This window comes from Hydra vulgaris, chromosome 15, assembly GCF_038396675.1.
Source record: "Hydra vulgaris chromosome 15, alternate assembly HydraT2T_AEP".
NCBI lineage: Eukaryota > Metazoa > Cnidaria > Hydrozoa > Anthoathecata > Hydridae > Hydra > Hydra vulgaris.
In genome coordinates, this window is record NC_088934.1 from 56,885,435 (window position 1) to 56,909,390 (window position 23,956).

Genomic DNA, 23,956 nt, shown 5'->3' on the forward strand with positions numbered 1-23,956 from the left:
AGGATGACAAAGGTATTTTAAAACACGTGCGCTCTATGTAGGTTAAAGCTAAACTTATCCGTATAAAGTTCAGCTCTACGCAAATAAAAACAAAGATCATATTATTTTATGCCTTTTGCAGCCCAATCTATGGATGTCAGCTGTGGTGTCTTTGGAGAAAAGACTCATTCCATCGTCTGTGGGTTGCATAAAATAATGCACTTCGCTTGATTTTAAACATGCCACCATGGAGCAGTTTAAGTGAGTTATTTGTAAATCATGGTGCCCATTTACTTAATGTTGTTATTCGCAAGCAACAATACTCCTCATTGTTACTGCTGCAGAATAGTGAGATTCTCGTCATAAAAGTTTTAGTTAACTCAGACATGTTCTTGCAGTCTCGGCTGATGTTTAAATGGAGAGCTGAGTTATATTTATACACTCTAAAAACAATCCGTTAGAAAAAGCAACGGATTTCTTTTTTCCGATAAATTAACGAAGTAATTCGTAACCAAAAATCACAAAATTAACGGAGTAAAATAAACTATTAACGGATTCTTCGAAATTTCGTTATTTCAACGGATTAAATATTCAAATCCGTTGAAAAACAACTGAAGTTTTTGTTAAAAAGGGTTTCTATAAGAAATTATGAAGTGCATTCTCTGTAGATTATTTTTTTAAGTCTTGTTTGTTTGATTTATATTTGTCAAGTTCTTTATTTATAAATGATAAATTTTAAAGGGCGATCTTCTTAAACCATATTTAAATTGTAGATAAAGGTTTGTTGCAGTAAGTTTAATTTGCCATTTTTTAAATAGCTTCACATTTCGACTAAATGTGAAGCTATTTTAAAAAAGCACAATTTTAATTGTGTTTATCCATTATCTTTTTTTACTAAATTTTAGTAGAGAAAGCAAATGGATAAACGCAGTTTAAATTATACTCTGTTATTTGTAATTTCGAAGGTTGTTAAACTTATTTTAAATTTTCTATATTAAGCATTGAATATATTTTTAATTTTTTAATATGATAAACTAAAAGGTTAGTTGAACAATTATTTCTATAATTAAGACTATATGACTTGTATATATCCTTGTGTAATTCTCTATTTTAAACGTGACATGTAGTAATTTACGGTATAAATTTAAATCAGTTATAAAATTAAAAATGTTAACATTTCTTTTGATGCCATCAAAAGACCCATCAATGATGGGTATCATTATTTAGGTTAGTTGCAGCTATGTTTACATAGAGCTAGTTTATATGATTTTATAATTTGCAATTTTAGACATGTGGTATGCAAAATTACACTGTAAGTTTCATCAGTTGTAAAATGTTTACTTGCATTTTTTTTATGGGTGTTTATTTAGGCTAGTTATAGCAAAGTTTATAAAGGGATTGTTTTAATTTTTATATTTAAGTTTGTATATGCTTTTATGATTTGCTATTTTAGACATGTGTTATGCTATATCACACTGTAAGTTTAAATTAGTTTTAAAACTATTATTTTTTTTTTACTTGCAATTTTTTTATATTAGTTGCAACTAAGTTCATATATTGTTTGTTTATTTTTGTATAGAACTTGCTACTTTATACATGGTTCATTCAGGCATGAGGTATAATTATTTAAACTAGTTGCAGCTAAGTTTACATATAATTTGTTTATATGCTTTTATGATTGACTATTTTAAGCATGCGACATGCAATATCACACTGTAAGTTTCATCAGTTGTAAAATGTTTACTTGCATTTTTTTTATGAGTATTTATTTAGGCTAGTTACAGCAAAGTTTATATGAGCCCCTGAGATGCATAGTGGTATAAGTCACTCATATCTAGTTTTGAAAAGTCTGACTAATATCACTATGGCTGTGAACAAAATCAACTGTTTAGTGAGGAGCATAACAAAAAACAGTTCCAGCATCATTATCAATATCATTAGAGATATACCACTTTGCCATGTAATAGAATAAACAAAATGCTAGCAATTAATGGAAATAACTCAAAATATTGAAAAAAGTGACTTATACCACCATGCATCTTATGGGCTCATATATGGGTTGTTATAATTTATATATTTAAGTTTGTATATGCTTTTATAATTTGCTATTTTAGTCACAGGTCATGCTGTATCACACGGTAAGTTTAAATTAGTTGTAAATCTATTTTTATTTTTTTTTACTTGCAATTTTTTTATGTCAGTTGCAACTAAGTTTATATATTGCTTGTTTATATTTGTATTAAACTTGCTACTTTAGACATGGTTCATTCAGGCACGAGGTATCAAATTTAAATATTTACTTGCATTTATTTTAATGGGTATATTTGTTTAAACTAGTTGCAGCTAAGTTTAGATATAATTTGTTTATATGCTTTTATAATTTTAGGCACGTGACATGCAATATCACACTGTAAGTTTGATCAGTTGTAAAATGTTTACTTGCATTTTTTTCTATGGGTGTTTATTTAGGCTAGTTACAGCAAAGATTATATATGGATTGTTATAATTTGTATATTTAAGTTTGTATATGCTTTTATAATTTGCTATTTTAGATACGTGTCATGCTCTATCACACAGTAAGTTTAAATTAGTTGAAAAACTTTTTTTTTTTATTGCAATTTTTTTATGTTAGTTACAAATAAGTTTATATATTGCTTGTTTATATTTGTATAGAACTTGCTACTTACTACTAGACATGTGGTATTCATGCATGAGGTATCAAGTTTAAATTCTAATATTAATACTTTTAACGTGTTTATTATTATTAAATAAAATTTAGTTTAATACATTGAAATGTAGAACTAATAAAATTACATAATTTTTATTTGCAATTTAGAAATAAAAAGTTAGCAACAAATGTTTCTTTCAGGGTTATTAGTAAAAATTTACCAATTTGTGTTATGGTATATCATTTATATTCAATATTTTCTTTATTGTATTTTAAGGTTTGTTTATCTTTAAATAACCGACAACTGGTTGCTGGAATTGAAATGTGCACACACATGTGCACACAACAGTATTAAAAATTGAAATCTAGAATAGTAACACTTGTATACATGTCTGTGTTTTTTATATAAATGTTTTTTGACCTTGAAAATAATAACTGTATTATTAAAATATATATTAAGAAACTTTTTATAATTTTAAATTTTTTAATTTTTGTTGTAATAGAAAGTTTCTATATTGAATTATATTATTATAAATATTTAATTAGTTTTCAATTAAAAAGTTAAAACGTTTTTAAAGCTTGCTAAAACATCTCTCCCGATCAAGTTAGTTAGTATAAGTAGTACTGCTTGTATCAGATGTTGAATATCATAATAAAATAATCTATATACTAAAAATAAGGACTATTTTGTAATGAATTCTCATTTTTATCTGGCTTAATTCCTTTCTAATTCTAATGAAGGGAATAATAAACTATTCAATTCAATGACGTAGTAAATTCTTTATTTTACCAAAACAGCAAAAGCCGCCCAGCGTAATAATTCCTTTATTTTAACGAATTGTTTGTTGCACGAACGGAATAAATCCGTAATTTCAACGGATTTATATCGACGAACTTCAATCCGTTAAAATTTTAATCCGTTAACATAACGGAAAACCCGTTGGTGCAATAGCGACAGATGCAGTTCGTTGTATATAACGGATTTTTTCTTAGAGTGTAACACTCTAATTTCTTATATATATATATATATATATATATATATATATATATATATATATATATATATATATATATATATATATATATATATATATATATATATATATATATATATATATATATATATATATATATATATATATATATATATATATATATATATATATATATATATATATATATATATAATATTATTTTTTTTTTTTACCTGTCTTGTTTATATTCAAGCGCGTTAGACTTTGTTTTATTCTAATCCACTTTATTTTACCCATTGTATATTTATTATATTGGGCCTTGAGGCTGTCAATAAATTTGATTGATTGATTGGTAGACAGTATCTATCATTTTTTTGGGGATCGGTAATATTAGTGTCGGGTAAAATTTAGGTATTGGTGTCGGTATCGGTATCGTTATGGCACATTATTTGAATTTGGACTTAGTTCGCCTTTAATTTTAGGCGATATTTCGCGAATCTTATGCTTAGAGGTTAGAAATTAATATAAATAGCTACAATATCAGTTTCTTATGAAAATTGCTTCATGTTTTTATAAACTTTCATTATTAAAGTAGATACTTAACTGCGATTTAGTTAAAAGAGTACCAAAAGTTGGTAGTTAATCGAAACCATGTATACATTAAGTATGTTTGTAAAACACCTTAGGAATTATTCATGTTTAATTCCTAATAAAGCTTCTAATAGATTATTCAGTCTTACGTTTGTCAAGCAAGTTGATGCATGTGTGACGAATTGGGAGTTGTCAAAAAAATATTTGTTGTTAAATTTTTCTGATCACGAAGAACACAAATAGTAAATTTCTTTATGTTTTATATGTACGTTTTGTATTTGTTATTATGACTGTTTTTTGTAACTTCACTTAAGTAGCAAGTAGTAATAAAAATATGCTTAAATAGTAAAAAAATAATAAATATGCCATTGTTTTTAGTGGCAGTTAGTAATAATATATATGGTTAAATAGTAAAAAATAATAAATATGCCATTATTTTCAATAACTTAAATGGTTGTTAAAACTTATGATTATACAATAAGAGCTACCTTTCTATTTTAATCGTAGAAAGAATTTTTGTCAAAATAATTTTTTATAGTTCTGAAGTTTTAAATGTAAATAATGGGCTGGAATGGACATTAAGATAAAAAGACTCAGACAATTGCTTTTATTTCAATTTATTAGAGAAAAAAAGGAATAGGATAATCCCAAACTCTGCTAGTACCAAAATATATAATTGTATTAAAAGTCAGAAGTAAAGAATTATCTTTTAGTTTAGCCAAAATATATTTGTTAAGTGGTAAAAACAGCTGATCTGTTTTAACAAAGATAAGTAAAAAATCAGAAATCTATAAGGGTATTATTCATTGTCAAATGACCCAGAAATTTTTCAAAATGTCACCCTGTCTCTCATTTTTCTGTTTTTATACAGTTGTTTGATTTTGGTGATTTTTATACAGTTATACTTAGTAAAATAAAAATTACTTTAACATAAGAAAATTTTAGCTTCTGGCCACCAGAAGATCCTGAAATTTGATCATTTTACTTTTAACAGATGTTTGCCCACCCCTCTTGTCCCTTAGATTTGCAGCCATTATTTAGAGGTTCCAAGAAAAGTAAAAAAAAATTTTTAAGTACCTGTGTTTATCAATTTAAATAAATTTAGGTAAATTTTTATATACCTGATTTTGATGGTCAAACAACCCATGTGGCCTTGATAATATCAAAAAAATATATATTCAGCATCATTCTATATTCATTGATCTTTCAAAAAAAATAAAGATTCTGAACTGCAAGTATATAAATTTTTTGAAGCGGAGTATTGCATTTATGCACCCGCACAACCCTTTTTTAAAAAATTTTCTAATCATAAGTATTAGGTTCCAATTACCAATATAGTTTTTATCGTTGATGCACCTGTATGTTGTATGTACGTTGTACCTGCACCTGTATGTTGATGCACCTGTATGTTGATGCACCTGTATGTTGTATATACCTGTATGTACGTTGATGCACCTGGACATATGTATACTTTGACCGTTGATGCTTCTAAGCAAGTCTTAATACAATTGTATTAAGACTTGCTTAGAAAATCTCAATACAAATTTTACTTTGTAAAAAGTTAAATACCTAAAAAACCCTAACAGATTAAATACAAACCAAAAAATTTTTTGAAGACAATATTTTTCAAAATTATCTTTACATTATTAAAAATGCGAAAAAAAAATTTTTTTTTTAGAAAATAAGTGGGACATGGCCCCAATGCCCCTGGCCCTGGATCCATCCTGGAAACAATTTTAAAATGCGTTCATCAGTGCTACACAAATGCCGAAAGTTTCAGAGCTTCAGTTTGTTTCCCCCCCCCTTTCCTCATTTCTGTAAACAATTTTAACATGCACTGAAATTTCAAAATTTTCAGAGCTCCAGCTAGTCTGGAATGTAGTGAAAAATCGATCAACATGCCTCTGCAAAAAAAGTGGGGATCGTGTCCAGTTATCCATATATGGAAATATATATACTTGTAGATAAAATCTTTATATTTTTTGAAAGATCAATGAATATAGAATTATAAGTAATAATTTTTTTTTTGATATCATCAAGGCTACATGGATTTTTTGAGAAATTAAAACAGGTATGAAAAAATTGCCAACATTTATTTAAATTGATAATTTCAAATACTTAATAATAGTTTTTCATTTCATTAGATTTATTACCCCCAAAAAAAAGCCATATACAAAGTTTTAAGTGGATCCCATTCCTCTGAGTCATGTTGTGTTCATATTAAAAAGAATAATAAAAAAAAGTTTGGGCTAAATTTTTTTGATTAAAACAAAAGAATAAATGCATACTAAAAAAAAAAACTTTTTATTGTAGTCGAAGCCTTCTCTGTTTTGTTGTAAGGCAAAAAGTCAGCATAATATATGCCACAATCTACAGACTAGTAAATGACCGGGGTTGATAATTGATCGGGGCCTAGTTTGATAAAATATAGCTGGTGCTGGGGCCAGGTTTACGATCGGGGCTGCATAAATAATTATACATCCTAATATATATTTTTTTATTTAAAATTCAAGTTATATTTTGTATATATATTCATATATAAACATCATTATTATCAGCATAATCATCATTACCATCTTGATCATCATTATCATCATCTTCATTATCACCATCGTCATCATCATCAGGCTTTAATCTTTCTCTTTTATGCTGTTTTTCTGATATAAACAATCTAGAGCATTTTCTTCCCTTAACTAAACCTCATTCATACGATATACAAGACACTCTTTTCAAGTTTTCTTACTTCTACCACTATCATTTTCTTTTGAAGCTACTACCTCTCTACATGCTGGGACTTAAATCTCTTTAATCTTCTCTAATAAACATTGTCCGATAAGGCGTTTTTTTCTAATCTGTCTCAACCAAAACTCATTCTTACTTGGGTTCTTATCCAACAAAGTGCATCCTTTTACTGTATCTGTCTCTATGCTATAAAAACTTTTATCAATCCAGTTTTTTTCCTTGCACATCAAATAAACCTTATAACTCTTCCCCATCTACATGTTTTTTGTTTTAATAGATCCTACAACTTTTAATGTCTTCAGTTAACTATTTTCTAGTATCCTAATCTATCTTCTATTTTAAAGTAACTCATAACTTAATAGAGATTGCTTGCAATCTTGTTGGAAGTAAAATAGAGTTAAAAATATACAAATATATTACTGCTAGTCATTACACTATTTGCAGTAGATGGTTTCCGAGGCTTACAAGCATTTCAGAGATTGGAAATGGAATGATGGTGAATTCGTCAATGTGTATTTGACCAGTTAGCGTCAACTTATGGGTTTGGCTAATATTGAAAGCGAAGAATTATTGCTAAGACCGTTCATAAATGGATTGCCAGGTCAAATTTCAAAGCAGCTATGAGCACAAGTGAAAATACTTGGGATCAGGTTACAGGATGCATTAAACCATGCAAGAGTACTCATGACGGCAAAAAAGAAAAGTTTGTTTTAACAACAATCTCTGGTTTCTATAAAAATGTTAAGAAACTATCCGCTACTGATTTTAACTGCTACAGTTATGGCAAGACTGGAGATGTTGCCCGAATCTGTTTTTCAAAGAAACAAATTGTTAGTGATCGAATAAAATGTTTCAGATGTGGAAAATCGGGACACATTGCAAGATTTTGATGCTATTATTGGTATGGATGTCATTAATCGCTGTGGAGGAGTGCACTTGTACAATGGAAAAATTGAATTTAATTTGTTTCAATTTATATAGAGAAACAAGCTGTTGATATGAAGGATAACGATTTTTATTCTTATTTTGATGGCACAGAGTGAACTGCTTAATATAATTGGAAACAAGGTCAACCACAACTGAGAAATTTTGTTGCACAGTACAATTTAAACCAGCAGTTAATACCTTAATTTAATGATGAGATGGACTTATGGGTGAAAAATGGCTGGTTGAAACCATGCATCAAAGAAGAAAAAAGTACAAAAGGGTTTGTCCTGTTAATGGTTTCCAGTAACTTCCTACTCTCGTAGTGGTTGCTTGCAGCCTTGTTAAAAGCAAAGATGTAAAAAAAAAAATAAAAAAATAAAGCAGGAAAATAATGGGAAGATACAACTTGTTCTGGACTTTTATGAATTGAATCAGTATGTTAATACACATAATGCCTCAAGTGACGCATGTGTTGAAAAAGTGAGAAAATGGAAAAATGTTGGTGACCAACGGATTCAAAATGGAGCAACTTTGTGGTGTGATGCAGGTATGGGGTTGTTATAGAATATGATGGCATAATAATTGAAGATGCAGCCTGGCTTCAAAGTATAAATGATGTCATGCATATTAATATTGCTGAATTAGATGCTGAGGTGTGTGGGATAAATCTAGCTGCTAAGTGGGATGTAAAGAATCTGTCAGTATTCAGTGATTCAGTAACAGTTTATAGATGGTTAAAAAGTGTGCTGACTGAAAGTCATAAGGTTCGATCAAATGGATTATCAGATATGCTAGTTAAAAGAAGAGTTTCTCTGTTGCAAGTCTTATTAAAAAAATATAATATAAGCATCATGTTGAAATGGGGTTCATCCTCCAAAAACAAAGCTGACATGTTGACAAGGGTTCTAAAGACCTGATTAAATGAGCTTTTACAAAAAAATACTAAAGCACTATGTGGAGTAAGTATTACTTAAGAAATTTGTAATTGTCACTCAAAGCAGTAATGGTGTAGTGGTGTAGTGGTAAAGCGCTCGCTTTATAAGCGAGAGGTTCCGAGTTCAATCCCCACCACGTCCCTGGTAGTACCGCACTCAACTTTTTTCTCCGCGCAGCGGCCTTGTTCGTCAAGGTTTGTGTTTTGGAGTTAAAGAATTGAGAGAGGGTTATAACCACTATTAAGTAGCCTCCTCATCTGTAGTGGCCTTCTCGGCCTTGGGGAGGTGAGTAACAAAAAAAAAAAAAAAAGCATCATTTTGGCGTTAATCTGACAATGTTTACAGTGCAACAAAGACTTCTGCACATATTAGGAAAAGACGTTGAATGCGTGCGCAAATGTTGTCAATGTAATTCAATTGATCCAGCACCAATAAAATGGGAAAATGGAGTGCTAAATGCCAGATTTAAATATTTCTATACATGCGGTGTACCAAAACCAGTATATAGTTTGCCTGTTGTAAACTTTGTTTAGTCAACTTAATTACTAAATGATTTATAGATGAAATAAATGGCTACTTTACTTACTTTTATTCTTTCTTATAAGTTTTGTTTACATTAAATTATCTATTACATATTTTTTTGTTTTACTACCTAAAAGTTTGCACTAATTCAAATATATTTTCACGCACACTCATTAGCACTGAGATATTTATTATTTTTTCAAGAAAATGTTGTATAAGAAGAGCAGGGAAGATGTTGAAATAAATTCTGTTTTTTGGAGAAAAAACTTGACAGCATACCTAAAGTGTGTAACAAAAAGGACGATTTAAGCAACAGTCACTGATCCACTTGACAGCTTAACTAGAATGCCTAAAAAAATGACAATTATTGGGAGGTTTCAATTTCTTGCTGTAAATGAAAAATCTAGAAATGGAAGATTTAAAATGGTAGCCAAAGAATTGAAAAAATTGCGGGAAAAGTTAAATTTTCCATTCATAACAGTAAAGTCAATAGTGAGAAAGATTGAAGCATTAATTAATATGATAAATTTATAAAGTACCATGATGAATGTGCTTAAGTTAAATTTGCAAAAGTGTTTGATAAAACCAAAACAGATGACATCTGTTTGGCCAATTAAGATAAACAATTTTATCAAATGCAGATAATATCACATAGAGTTGTTGGTTATGCAACTTCAGTACAAGTATAAGTGCATCCATCAAAAGTTAGGACCAGAAGTTCCATAAGTAGTAATCATCCTTTATTGAGCAAAAATGTTGTATGTAATGTATCATCATTTCCAGAAACTTCTGACAATGATACTAACAACTGTGATTATACTGTTGAGCCTCCTGCTAAAGTAAGAAAAACTAAACCATATTCGACTACAAAAACTGCACTTCAACTAGAAAAACAGACTAATCTAAGTTCCTCTAAGTCAGCAAAAGTTTGCAAACAACTATCAGACCTCCGTATTGTCATCCCTACACCAACTCAACCTGCCATTTATAAGGCACCTGTCAGAGAATCACAGAAAATGCAGCAAAACTTTAAAGAAACCCTTAAAAATGACAACTGGGCTTTGCACTTTGATGGTAAGAAACTTAACAATCAAGAAATGCAAGTTTTTGTTTTAAAAAATCAGAATTGTGAAGTTCACTTAGCTGCTTTGACTCTTAGTGATGAGAAAGCATTAATAATTTTTAATGAAATAACTGAGGTATTAGACAAATATCAGTTATGGAAAAGCATTAAAGTTATAATATATGGTACCACATGTGTCAATACTGGAGTTAGAAATGGATTTGTTGTAACGATCCAACAGAAATTTAAATTTTCTTTTAAAAAGCATTCTTTTACCTCACTATATAGGATGTCAACATATTGACTAAATTCTTGATGGAAAAACAACATCTCCTAATTTAGTATATGATTTTGTGCAAGAAGTCAGTAACAAAACACTTAAACTCAGGAAAGATCACAATGAGTTATGGAAACTTATAGAATTGGAGAAGAAGTTTATGTTTGCCCCGCTGATACAAAGTGCACTTCAGTTTGGAAAATTAGTACTGTAACTAACATACTCACAAGCACAAATATTTAAATTGACAGTGTACCGAGACATGTGCAAGATGTGATATAGCTCCAGCCTCAATTCCTACTAACGCTTCAAGTATAATTGTTATCAGTGAAGAAGTTGACAGTGATAAAAGTGATTTAGAAGATTTGGACATTTTTGTTGCATGACAGGAAGGAACCAAAGAAACAGTTGTTGACGCTGAGGAGGAAACTGACAGCAGAGAAATCATAGATAGTTTATTACCAGCAGTCAGACGATCAACCAGAGAAAGGAGAAAGCCGAATTATTGGTTTGTTCTCGGGGTGAAGATCATCATCACCCCAAGAAAGATCACATAACCCCAAGAACTTTAGTTCTTGGGGTGATGTGATAATAGCTGATCGTTTTAAAACTTTATTATTACTTTTTTAACTATTCTTGTCATAATATTATTAAAGTTAATTGATGTAATTTGTTAGTGCTAGTCATACGGTATTTTTGTATATAATTACGTCCTCGAGAATTTTTTTCTGTATAAAAGTAAATAGAATTTAATAAACAGAGTTAAAATAAAAGTACAAACAAAGTTGTCGTATTAACAAAATATATGCCAATATACAATAAATAATAAATGTAAGTATAAAATTATGATACAAAAAGTATTATCAATTTTTTTCTAGCCTCGGCTATTAACCTCTGCTAAATCTTATAACTTTGCTGGGGCTGGGGCCAGATTTGAAAAAAGTCTCATTTTTAGCCGGAATTAAAAATGAGACTTTTTTTCTCATTTTTAGAAAATTTCAAGGAATTCTTATTTTACTAAGCACTCTCAACTGTATAAAAATCACCCAAATCAGAGATGTATGGTGACATGACCTGGGTCATTTGACATGGAATTACCTATAACACAATGTCACAAGTTGGTTGTGAAATTTAATAAAAGCAGATATTGTTTATTTTTAAATGGAAAAATCACTTAAAAAGATTGTTGGATAAGCAAGCATAAAATTTGGTATACTAAAACACATTTTTTAAAATGGTAATCTATTATGATTATATTTTTCATGTAAAAAACATGTTTTATAAAAACAAAACTAAAATAAATAAGGTAAAACAATTTTAGAAAGACAGAAATAAAATTGTTCAACAAAAAAATATGAAAGTTAGTTATGGAACCAGTTGCAAGAAAACACGATGAATTTGCAAAATCTGTTAAATAAAAAAGAAAGAGATATTTTTATTTAAATGTACGAAGTTATAAACAAATTCAACAAAATTTTGATGTAAAACTCAGTCCTGAAACTCTTTAAAATGCAGTGTTACATGACAATGATCATGCAGGTGATCATGATTTTTGTTATTGGTATTTTTTAATGTTTTTGTGTTTTATTTACTATCATTTATTTTAGCTGATTTTTTAAACAATTTTTGTTTAAATAAGTAGTTTTTAATTTAGAAATTTTGTTTAATAGTCACTATATATGGCTTCGAGATCACTGTCGATGTTCAAAATGTTATAGCAAAACAACTCATTCTAGAACTCAGCAAACACATAAAGTATTTTTTTTTTAAAGGAATATGTGTATTTTTTCTGTTTTTGTAAATGTAAATGTGTTCTATTTTTAAGTTTTAAAATGGTTGTGTTGCAAGTTTATGATAAAATAGTAATCTTTGAAGGCCAACACTTTTCTTCATTTCTATTATCTTTAAGGTTCTATCCTTTGTACTGTTTTTTTTTTTTTTTATCTACATTTATGAACTTCCTGACAGCCTTACATCTAAGTTTGTTAATTTTAACTCCAACAAAACTCAGTCTTTTACTGCAAACAACTATCACAAAAATGTTGACATTTCTATATTAATGAATGGCATCCCTCTCACTAAGTCCTCTTTTTTACACCTTGGATTTTCTTGAACTACTGACCCCTCATGAAAGCCTTATATACAATCAATTGCAAAGTTAGGATATGGTAAGGTTGCTTCTCTTTCTCGTTCTCACCATTATCTTACTCCATATTCTTTACCTCTACAAATCTCTTATTTGTCCTTTTATGGACTACTGTTGTCATATTAGGGCACGAAAAGGGTCAAATACACTTGATCAAATACAAATACAAATGCGGTAATTCTAGTCTTGGTTTTTACCAAAAAAACACTGATCAATCTAGTTTAAGGATAGTACAATAATTTTTAATCAAATACAATACGAATAGGGGAAGTTGGGGCACAGTGGATTGAATTTGTTTTTAAAATTTAATTAAATCACTATATAATTATTTAGCAGCTTACAGAAAGGTTTAAAGATAATTGTGTTAAGTAATTCACTGTATCCCAGTACTGGTGTATAGTGAATTGCTACCTGGGACACAGTGAATCAATGAACACTTCTATGAATTAATGGGAGTCAATAAGCGCGTGACCAAGTAATTTTGAAGTTAATGGGGGTTGACACTGTACACTATATTTTAAGGCATTTTTGGTAATTAGATTAGTATTAAATTGAAAAAATAGATAATTTGATAATTGAGAAAGAAAAAAAAAAGACTTTTATTGATATCAAAGCTTATTCAACCACATAAAATAACAACAACTTTTTTTTAGAAACAAATAAATAGAGTGCATCACAATAAGCTGTAAAGTCTACAGGAAAGATAAAATGATTGGTCTGGGTTATTTTCTAATAATATCTTGAAGTCACACCTCAGAAATATGATCTGGTTTGGAAAAATAAAGGAAAATGAAGCCTTTTTTCGTTGAAAAAACATCTCAAAAATGTTCTCACCCATGTCTTATAATCTTATAAATAATTTTACTAACATAAATAAATAATTTTTTTTTAGTAGTTAGTTTAAGTTGACTAAAACGTAATCACTGGGAATCAATTTCTTTTGGTTTTTAAACAAGGTTTCATTTGTAAAACCACTGGTGCCATCCATTTCTTATTTGACTTAATCATGACTTAATCATGAATTAATCATGACTCAGTGAAAGTTGTGTCACTTGCCTCATTAGATGTACTGACACAAGGTATCTTTTTGCAAGCTTTTTTGGCTGCAATTTTTAGCTGTAAATATTTTTTACTATTCTGCTTAGTAATTTTTTATCTTTTTGTTTTCTGTTATTCTTTTCTTTTCTTGTTTTTCTTTTTTTGTTTCTAGATTTTTAAAATATGGTGGGGATGATCTATTTGTTTGGCAAAGTCCTTTTTTTACAGGAGTATCTGTTTAAATTCAGGTTTTTCCTTTTTTTCTTCCATCTCTGTCTTTTCTTGGTGGTACTCAAGGAAAGGGGTAATTTCTTCGCAGTCAGGTTTGAGATTGAAGATCCTGGTATTATGAATTCTTTGAAGTTAGAAATTGAAAGCTCAATATTATGATACAATGGTGTCTTTTGATTTTGAACTTTGAAATCAAAATGGGATTGTTCTATTTTACAATCAGTGACATAAGAGCTAAGAAAGTCTTCATAGCTAAAAATCACTGGATTAAATGGAAAAATCCCTTTACATTAAAACCATGACACTATATTTTTAGGCGTAAATGCTAAAAAGAAACGCTATACGAACTAAGCTTGAAATCTCATAAATGTTTATAGGTTTACCTGGGTTGTTCACCATAAAAGACGTTGCAGCATGATTATAGAAGGATTTAAATAGTCCAAAAACAGTTCTGCCTAAAAGTTATTGCATGTGGCTGCAGTGAGGTGGCAATGTTAACATGACAACCACTTTTTTCTTTTGCTAGACAACTATCAGCTGTCATGCAACCTGACAGTGAGCTTTCCTGACTGTTCCAGGTAGAACACCATGTACTATCAAGTCTTTAAAATGCAATCTAGGAAACACCATAGATAAAGAAATTACATTTCCTATAGCATTTACTGAGGCAAGTATTGTAACCAGAATACCCCTCTCTGTAGTAATTTTTCCTACTTGCATATCTTTTTTACAGGCAATTACTTTTCTAATCCCCAATTTTTGTACAGCATAGCAACCTGTCTCATCGGCATTATAGATTTTATTAGGATTGAAGTTATATTTTCTAAGAGTTTTTTTCAGATTATCAAAAATCTCTGCAACATTTGTTTTATTAAAACTTGTTGCATGTGACAAACTGGTTGTTTCTGATCTATGTTAAGAATGATCTTTAAATCTATTTATAAAACTATACAATCAATCTTCTCCAGCAGTCAGGTTTATTGTGCATGATTGAGAAGGTCCATAATGTTTCCTGGAGGCCTTCACTATGTAATCTTTTAACAATATTTCTTCTTCATTTGTGAAAAATTGCATTTGTAGTTTGGTGTGTACTTTACTTTATCAAGACTTTATTATTTAGCTTTTTCCATATACCGTAGTAAACTTGAAAATACAATTTTACTATGTTTGCTTATAGCAAAAAAGCTTTGCTATTTTTTAATTACCATATGCACTGCATCCTTCATGTTTTTGAACTTGTGTTATCAATTTTTTGTTGTTCTGTTTTCAGTTTATGACCATATTGACTAAAGCAAATAAAGCATAAAGAATCATTGGTTGTAATGAAATTTTGCGGGCAGAATTTTGTTGAACTATTTTAAAAACTATATATAAAAAAGCTACTACAGATAAAGTTTCATCTATTATATTCATATATTCAAAATTAGTTTAAAAAATTAAGAAAAATATAATACAATATCTTATGAATTTTTTTTTTTATATACTTGATATATTTGAAACTAATAAATTCAATTACATGTAGTTTGATTGTTAAAAATGCATGAATTTAATCTTTAGGATCAGTAATGGGGCACAGATAATCAACCGATTCACTGTGCCCTACCATAAGAAGTTATGTTCAAATCTAATTTCTTGGGACATGAGTGTTATTAAAAGAAAAGCTTAACTACCAAAAGGAAGCATAAGTATCAATAATCTGAATAAAAAACTTAAACTTTCAAAATTATCTTAACCATGATCTCCATAACAAACATAAGGAAGGTAAGAAAATTTACTTTAGTTAGCTGAAAATAAAAATGACCTCCCAAAAGCCAGCAGTCAAAGTTTATAAAGTAATAGCTGTAAATAAAGATGGCTGATATATGAGCACATAAAATGATTACATGAAGAACAAACAGCTTAACTTTTAGAAAATGCCTCTTATTCACTGTGCCCTTCGTTCCATTGTACCCCACCTTCGTTCCACTACACATTCTTCCACCAAATAAGCCTACTTTTACCAAATACAAGTACAAATGCAGTTATAATTATGTCTTTGACCTCAACCCTGTATTTGAGCTGGTTTTTCTAATGACGCTCTTTCTCTTAAAGACAAGTTCCAAAATTGCATTGTAAACATAGTTAGGTCTGCTTTATCTGCCAATCTCTGAGCCTCTCTCCCATTGTCGTTCATTTGCTTCTCTTTCTCTTTTCTACAAATACTAGTTTCTCTAGTTCTTTCAACCAAAACATATTCTTGCTTGACTTGTCATTTTGTCTTTAGATGCTTTAAAAACTAGTTTTTCCACTCACACTTAAATTTTTTGGAAATCTTCATGTTTTCCTAACTCGTATAACTTACAACTTTTTAAGTCTTTATCAATTTTTTCTTTTCTCTTCAACTCTCATCTTTGTTTTTTTTTTAGTAACTCCTAACTTATTAGTGGTTGATGCCGCCTTGTTCTCAAGCCTTGTTGAGATTGCATTAGAGTTTTTCTTTTTTTTTTTTTTTAAAAAAAAAAAAAAAAGAAGTATACTATGTCAGACAAAGTATTTCATATTAGGCCATGTTATGAGGATGTCATTTCAGATTTTGCTGTTTTTGATATAGAGGACTTGTAAAATGTTTCATGAAAATTTCCAAATTCAAGCAGATCCTATAATATGACTATTTACCCTTTAAAAGCTATTGATCAGGACCTTCTTGTGTCCCCAAAACTGTGATTGTGACATTCAGAGATTTTAAGTTGAATAACTATAAAAATTCTTTTTTTTTTACTTTAAAATTTGCACATAGCTAGATTCAGTCATTTGAATCTAGCTATGTGCTAGATTCAAATGATTAAATCTAGCACATAGAAAAAGATTGTAATTGTTTCATTAAAATCCTGAGGTGAATTTCATTAAAATCAGTGAGGATTTTAATGAAATGATTACAATCTCCCTGAAATCCCTGAACTATCTCTCTAAAGCATTCAATTCAAAACAATAATAGGTGCAACAAAAGTATAAGTGCAACAAAGAAACAATTTAATCTCTATACTATTTGGTTTCTCTTAATCCTAAGAGTTTTTATCAGGTTAAATCTGTATTATTTTTTATTAAAATAAAAATTCGTTTTGAAGTTTATTGACATTTCTTATACTAAAATGTTAATATGAAAATGTTTAATTAAATAAAAAACTATAAATAATGCAAAAGAATATCCAGTCATAACATTACACCAGTATTGAAGAAATATATGGTTTAGTAATTATTATGATGTTGTAATTTTTTTTCTTATGTTAAGTTACAGTTGAGAAGACTACTTTTAATTTATTTATTGTGGTTACCTCTCTTAATTTTTAACTCAGAAACACAAACCTTTTTAAACAAGGTTACTGCACAAAAAATCAATTTATGGACGGGCATACCATGGAGTTAATGGGGATTATTCTTGCAAGTGCTCTAGGTCAAGTAAATTGTCATTGGTTTCATTAAGTTAATTCATTTTAGTTTCTTATTTTTTATCTAATATTAAATGATGAAGGATTACTGACCTTTTATTTATTATTTTCCTTTGTTGTTGTTTGTTGTTGGTATTTATAATGTACTCCCAGAAGTCTTTCCGTCTTATCACAGAGCACCGTGAAATTTAACTAGAAAGTTCATGTCTCCTTTACCAATTTTGCTTATCGGGCTAGAGCATTGAAACTTGGAATGACAAGCAAAATAAGAGTTTTAGTTGATCAAACTGGAGATGATAACCCTTTTGAGCAGGTGATGTGTGGTGATCTCACTAAGGGTCGCTCTAACTAAATGGCCATGGGACATAACAAGACCATTATGTCTTCTTAGGGCACCTGAAAGAATAAAGAAAGAAAAAAAAAACCCAGCGAATATGTTAGTATTTGTAGATAAAAGAAAGAGATGCAACCTTACAATGATGGGAGAGTGGCTCAAGCTTAACAGATTAACCAGGTCCAACTATATTTACAATGCAGTTTTAGACCTTGTTTGAGAGTTAAAGGATTGTTATTCTTCAGGTATGAGAATGTCAATTGTATTGCAATAGTTGTTTGCAGTAAATAACTGAGTTTTGTCAGAGGTAAAATCTGCAAACCACTGCTTACCCTAAGCTGTTACAGAAGAGAAATCAGATTAAAGATCAGCTGCTTGTTCTAAACGATAAAAAAATACACGACTAAATATAGAACTTTGATACATGGCTAAATATAGAACCTTGCAGTTCTCCTAAAGTTACCGGAAATGAAGAAGGGTGAAGGCCTTCAAGAATAAATTTATGAATTATTAGAGATAAGAATAATTGTAGGATAGTTGAAGAGGTCAGAATGTTTTCTAGAGTTTTTAAATATTAGAACCTCTTATTTGGCACATAATAATAGTTTAGCGAGGATTGATAAAGAATTCTGGAGTATACATTTGTAAGATTATGATGAAAATATTTTCTGAACCACAAGCCGTAGAAGACTAAAATTGAGAATTAGCATCAGAAGTTAAAGTGATTTGGATGTCTGACCATGAGTAACTTGATTAAGTGGAATGGCAATAAAGTTAAAGGAAAAATTTTTCGCAAATAGTTCAGTCTCGAGAAGTTAACATCTGAGATAAGATACAAGGTTTAGTAAACTGAGAGTATTGGAGCTCATCATTGTCTTTTTACATTAGTTTCTTGCAATAGTAAAGAGACCTTTGTTATCAATCAAAGTGAATGATTAAAAAAATGATGATTGTTGAATATATCAATTGCACAAGAAGGTGAAAATGAGGAGTGGAATGAAGCTTGATTTAGAGCATTTCTATAAAAGATAAATCTCTCTAAAGAGAATAAGTTATAAAACATCAAAAACAGCATCATACTAACGAATTTTTCTTTTTTGTGATATTTTGGTCTAATTTGTATAGACTATCATCAGACGTAAAATATCAATTTAAAAACCTTTACAATATAAAATTTAAAAATCATAAAGAAGCCATTACAAAGGTGGCATCAATAAAAATTGTTTTGTTTATTTAAGATTTTCTTAAATAGTGGTCTCCAACTATTTGAAGCAACTTTTACCCCGTTATCCCTGTTAAGCAGTACCGGGGGTTGTTTAACCTCCTGAGATGTTTGGGTGTAGTTAGTTTTTCAAGCGATTCCCTTATTTTCCTTTTATGATAGTTGTTATTTATAGATAAAGTTTTTGGGTGCAGCCAGTCAAATATCCCATGGCATTCTTTGCAAGGCTCAGTTTCTCCCGAAGTGTGCCAGTTGCCATTCATGCTATTAGTTTGGTGTTATATGCATTTTTGCAAAGTTCTCCTTTTTTTTGGTATGAATTCCACAACACAAACACATAAGCTTGTACACCTCAGGGTTGCTGTATAGCATTTAACTAGATTTGTTGTACCAGAAAATTGTTTTTAAATTAGGTGGTGTTGTAAATCTTTGACATATGTTTTTATATGCTTTTTGTACTTTCGGTCCAAGTGTTGGTAGCCAAGGTAGCTTTATTATTGCAATATTATTTTATAGTTTTTTTGCAACTTTATTGTTAGGATTGTTTTTACTTGAAAGGCAATTTGCAGCAATCGTTTCTAGATTTGATCTCTTATGACCGTTTTGAACAAGCATATATATTATAAACTGAATCTCGTTGTTTATGTTTTTTATGGAGCAGATTTTGGTGGCTTATGATATAAAACCTTTAAAATCTCCAGTAATAATTGCATGGTTGATATTTGAGTCGGGTTTTATTTGTATGTTTGTTATTGCTTTTTTACGGTGGACTTTAAAATCATACTGGTAATTATTTGTGTTAGTTATTTTTATATCTAAAAAATTTAGTTCTCTCTGATCATTTTCAACCTCTGAGGTGTACTGAATATTGGAATCTTGTTGATTTTATAAAATAAGAAATTTGTTATGCTTTCAACTGATTCAAATCAGGCATGGCTATCATCAACATACTTTCTATAAGATTTTGGTGAAAATTTGTTGATTTCTGTAATATGTAGAGCTCTTGTTTCCATTTTTTGTAAGAATGCCTCTGCAATAACAACCATCAATGATAATCCAATTGGACCTGAGTTAGGTATGGTTCTTTTTTCATTTTTATACAAAAAATAGCATTGAATAAGACATAGTTCTGTTAATCGGTGGATGTCAGTAAGTGTTAATTTGGTTTTTGTTTTATAATCAGTTATACCATTGTTAAGACAATCAATTATCACAAGTAAGGCTTTATCAATTGGTATTGATGTATACAAAGCTATTACATCGTATGATACTTGAATTTCATCTGGACTGACACACCAGGATTTTGCTTTGTTGACAAATGATGTAGAATTCAAAAAGCGTTTTTGTTTAGGATAGGCTAAATAATTTTAACAAAACATTCTGAGCTACCATTTGGAGGAGTACTAATAGTAGAAACTACTGGTCGCATTGGATAATTTTTTAACTTTATATTGGGGAAAAAAAAAGGAGAATTTTGCAAAGAAGGATAAAACACCAAGCTATTAGCATGAATATTAATTGGCATGCTTCTGGAGCAACTGAGTATTGCAAAGAATGCCATGGGATATTCGACTGGCTGCACCCAAAAACTTTATCTATAAATAACAACTATCATAAAAGGAAAATAAGGCTTGAAATTAACTGTGCGCATCTTATTCTAAATCTTAACATCTTATTTAATTAAAATGTTTATAGTTTTATATATTTTATAATATACATATTGATAGGTTTTAATTGAAAAAACTACACACTGTTATTATTATTTTATACAGATGGGGGAGGGGGACATAGTTTATTGACAAAAGATGAGGGTCTTCCTCAATGTTACCTCTAAACTTTGGAAAACAAAATAAATAAAATTCTAAATAAAAGGACATAAAAAGACAAAACCAATTACAATGTAAAAAATGTTATAAAAAATAAAGTGACTACAAAACAATAATAATATCAAAGCCTAAAGAAAATCATGGGTGTATATAACAGCAGAAGAAATCCTTTGTAATATTATAACAAGGATCTGCAGGAAATATTATTATGTGAATACTGTATATATGCACCATTGGTGCAGTAAACTATTTTTTCACCTCCCGAAGGCCTGGAATGTCACTACAGTCAAGGAGGCTTCTTGACTAATTGTGGTTACAACACTCTTTCAACTCTGTAAGAAAGAAACAAGTTGAGTGCGTTAGTATAATTGGCGTGGTGGGGATCGAACTCGGAACTTCTTGCTAATCAAGCAGGGGGCTGACGAATCAAATAAAATAATCAGAAATGTAAAAAATTATTATTATGTAATTATTAATTTAAACAATTTTAGAGAAATTTTTGTTTACCTGTTTTTAATGCTCAAGAAGCCCTTGTGACTTTAATGTTATCAAAAAATATATATTACACATCATTCTATTTTCACTCTATATTTCATCTTTCAGAAAATATAAGGCTTTTCATCTGCAAGTTTATGGATTTTTATATATGGATAATGGGGCATAGTCCCCACTTTTTTGTAGCGGAATATTGCAATTGATTTTCCACTACTTTCCGAACTAGCTAGAGCTTTCAAACCTTTGGCATTTCTGAAGTGTCAATAAACGTGAATGTTAAAATTATATTCAAGGCCTGAGACACCAGAGGGGGCTAGGTCATGTGTTCTTTGTTTTTTGTAATGGAATCTTGCGATAGATTTTTCATTAGCTTCTAGATAAACTGGATTCCTGAAACATTCAGGATTTGCGTAGTCCTAATGAACGTATATTAAAATTGTTTCTAGGGCAGATGACCCGAGGGTCCATGGTGCTAGGGCACTTAGTGTTGTCCCAGTTATTTTTAAATAAGAATTTTTATTTTTTACTTTTAACAAAGTAAAGAGTTTTTTCATTTATATTTGTTCCATTTGGTTTTTATCATTCTATATTCAATGATCTTTCTTAAAATGCTTTAAGAAAATTTTTTTCTTCAAACATTTTAAGGAAATGTGTTAATTAAAATATAAATGTAAAATTCTTCTTGGAGTTAAAGTTTTCAAGGAATTCTTATTTTACTACGTACTCTCAACTGTATAAAAATCAGCAAAATCTGAGATATATGGTGACATTTTTAAAAGTTTCTAGGTCAATCGAAACGGGTTTACCCAAGTACAGCATTTCTTGTTTTATCCAGGGCTGAGGAGTCCAAGTTGCGGAGTCACAACATTTTTAGCGGAGTCGGAGTTGCTAAACGACTTCGACTCCAATAGTAAAACTTCTCGGTATTGCACGTGCATGTACAAAATATTCAATTAACCTTATATTCATATTAAATATTCAAAGAACTTTACATAAATTTGGCAAAAAAAATTTTTTCAATTATTGCATAATATTTTTTAAGAGTCAGAGTCGTACTCTGAAAATTTCAATGATTTTTTTTTACGACTCCACACACCTGGATTTATCTAAGAAAAAAAATGCGCCTATTTTTGAAACTAAAATTAAACACTTGAAGAGTTTCTAGTTTTACAAGTTATTAAGCAAATTTTTATTTCAAAAAAAAACTTGGTATATGTTAATTATTTATTATAAAAAATATAATTATTTATAATGCCTGGGTTATTTATTGTTAACTTTTTTAACATTATAAAAATATTTTTCAATATATAATAATGTTTTAGCAATCAATTAAAATGGCAATAAAAGTTATCCATTGATTTTTCTACATTTTTAAAAGTTATTAATTATTTTTTCTACATTCGCCAAAATATCCCTTGTGCCATCTACTAAAATTTATCCTTGTGTTACTCGTCATTTAATAAAGTCTCATCTTTTTACTGTGACAATTCTTAAGTGCTCCAAAAACCCTTATTCATCTAGTTTTTTTCCTCAAACATCAGTTGTTAGGAATTTGCTTCCTTCATCTTGCTTTAAAAATCTGCTCTTTTTATAATGCAATGAAACCCTACACACCCTAGAAAAAAAAATTACACCAGAAACTGATTTAATTTTTGAAACCACCATACAGTTGTAATCGAAATTTTGAAAAAGTTCACTAAATTTTGAGGGTTAAATGAGTGGGTTCTGAATTTTTGGTGTTCAAGTAACTTTCAGAAATGGTGCAAACTTGAAATTTTGTAATATTGACACTGAAGTCATATAATAATGATTCACTGAAAAATGCGACAATTGGAACTTGAAAACAAGCTTAAACTAAAAGTTTGGGTTCCTGGCCCCATAAGTTTGTGTTTAAAATTTCATCAATAAACTGTTTGTTGTTAAAAAGTTATAGAAATTTAAAGTCTATTATTTGCCCATTTACCCCAACAACACAATTTAAAGACACTTATTTATTAATTGTAACTAGTTAAGAAATTATCACCGTTAAAAAAAAAATATATATATATATAAAATTACCTGACTAGTTATAATTTATAAACAAGTGTTGATAAATTATAACCAGTTAAGTAAAAATGTGTTCTTTTTTTTAAAAAAAAAAAAAGAGCATAAGATTTGTTACATCTACTAATACCTTCTATTTACACGTTAGCTATGTAGCTTTATTTTCAAGATTTCTAATGATTTACATTACTGTTTTTTTATGTTTACTTAAATGACTTTAAATGCTCACAACTTTTAAACAGAAATTTTTTTGATTGAAAATTCTGGCAATGAATTAATCCAAGTTTAGGGTAGGCTTCTTAAAGTTCTTTGATTATTGTTTCATAGCCTTGTTTTACTAAACAACTTTAACTTCTCTCAAACATTTAAATGTTTGTAAAATGAAAGATATTAATCATTATCTAGTGAAAAAGACTTGATCAAATATTTTTAAATATTTGTGTAGTCAAGTAGTTTTGAATACTGCCTTCGATGAATTCTCTTCCATGAAGTTTTGATTTTAAGTTATAAATTTTACT

General features: G+C 29.3%; 1 protein-coding gene across 2 annotated transcripts in view; it reads left to right on the top strand.

The window, feature by feature from the left end:
- Window positions 1-4,068: 4,068 nt before the first annotated feature.
- The window catches only part of LOC136092355 (trimethyllysine dioxygenase, mitochondrial-like), a 48,370-nt gene continuing 28,482 nt past the window's right edge, over window positions 4,069-23,956 (top strand). The window contains exons 1-3 of one of the 2 annotated variants that reach the window (XM_065820397.1): window positions 4,069-4,132; window positions 4,236-4,454; window positions 12,349-12,433. In XM_065820397.1, the coding sequence (XP_065676469.1) occupies window positions 4,273-4,454; window positions 12,349-12,433 (267 nt within the window). In that variant the 5' untranslated portion in view covers window positions 4,069-4,132; window positions 4,236-4,272. Of the gene's footprint in view, window positions 4,455-12,348; window positions 12,434-23,956 lie in introns of both variants that reach the window. The other variant, XM_065820398.1, reaches the window with a different exon arrangement.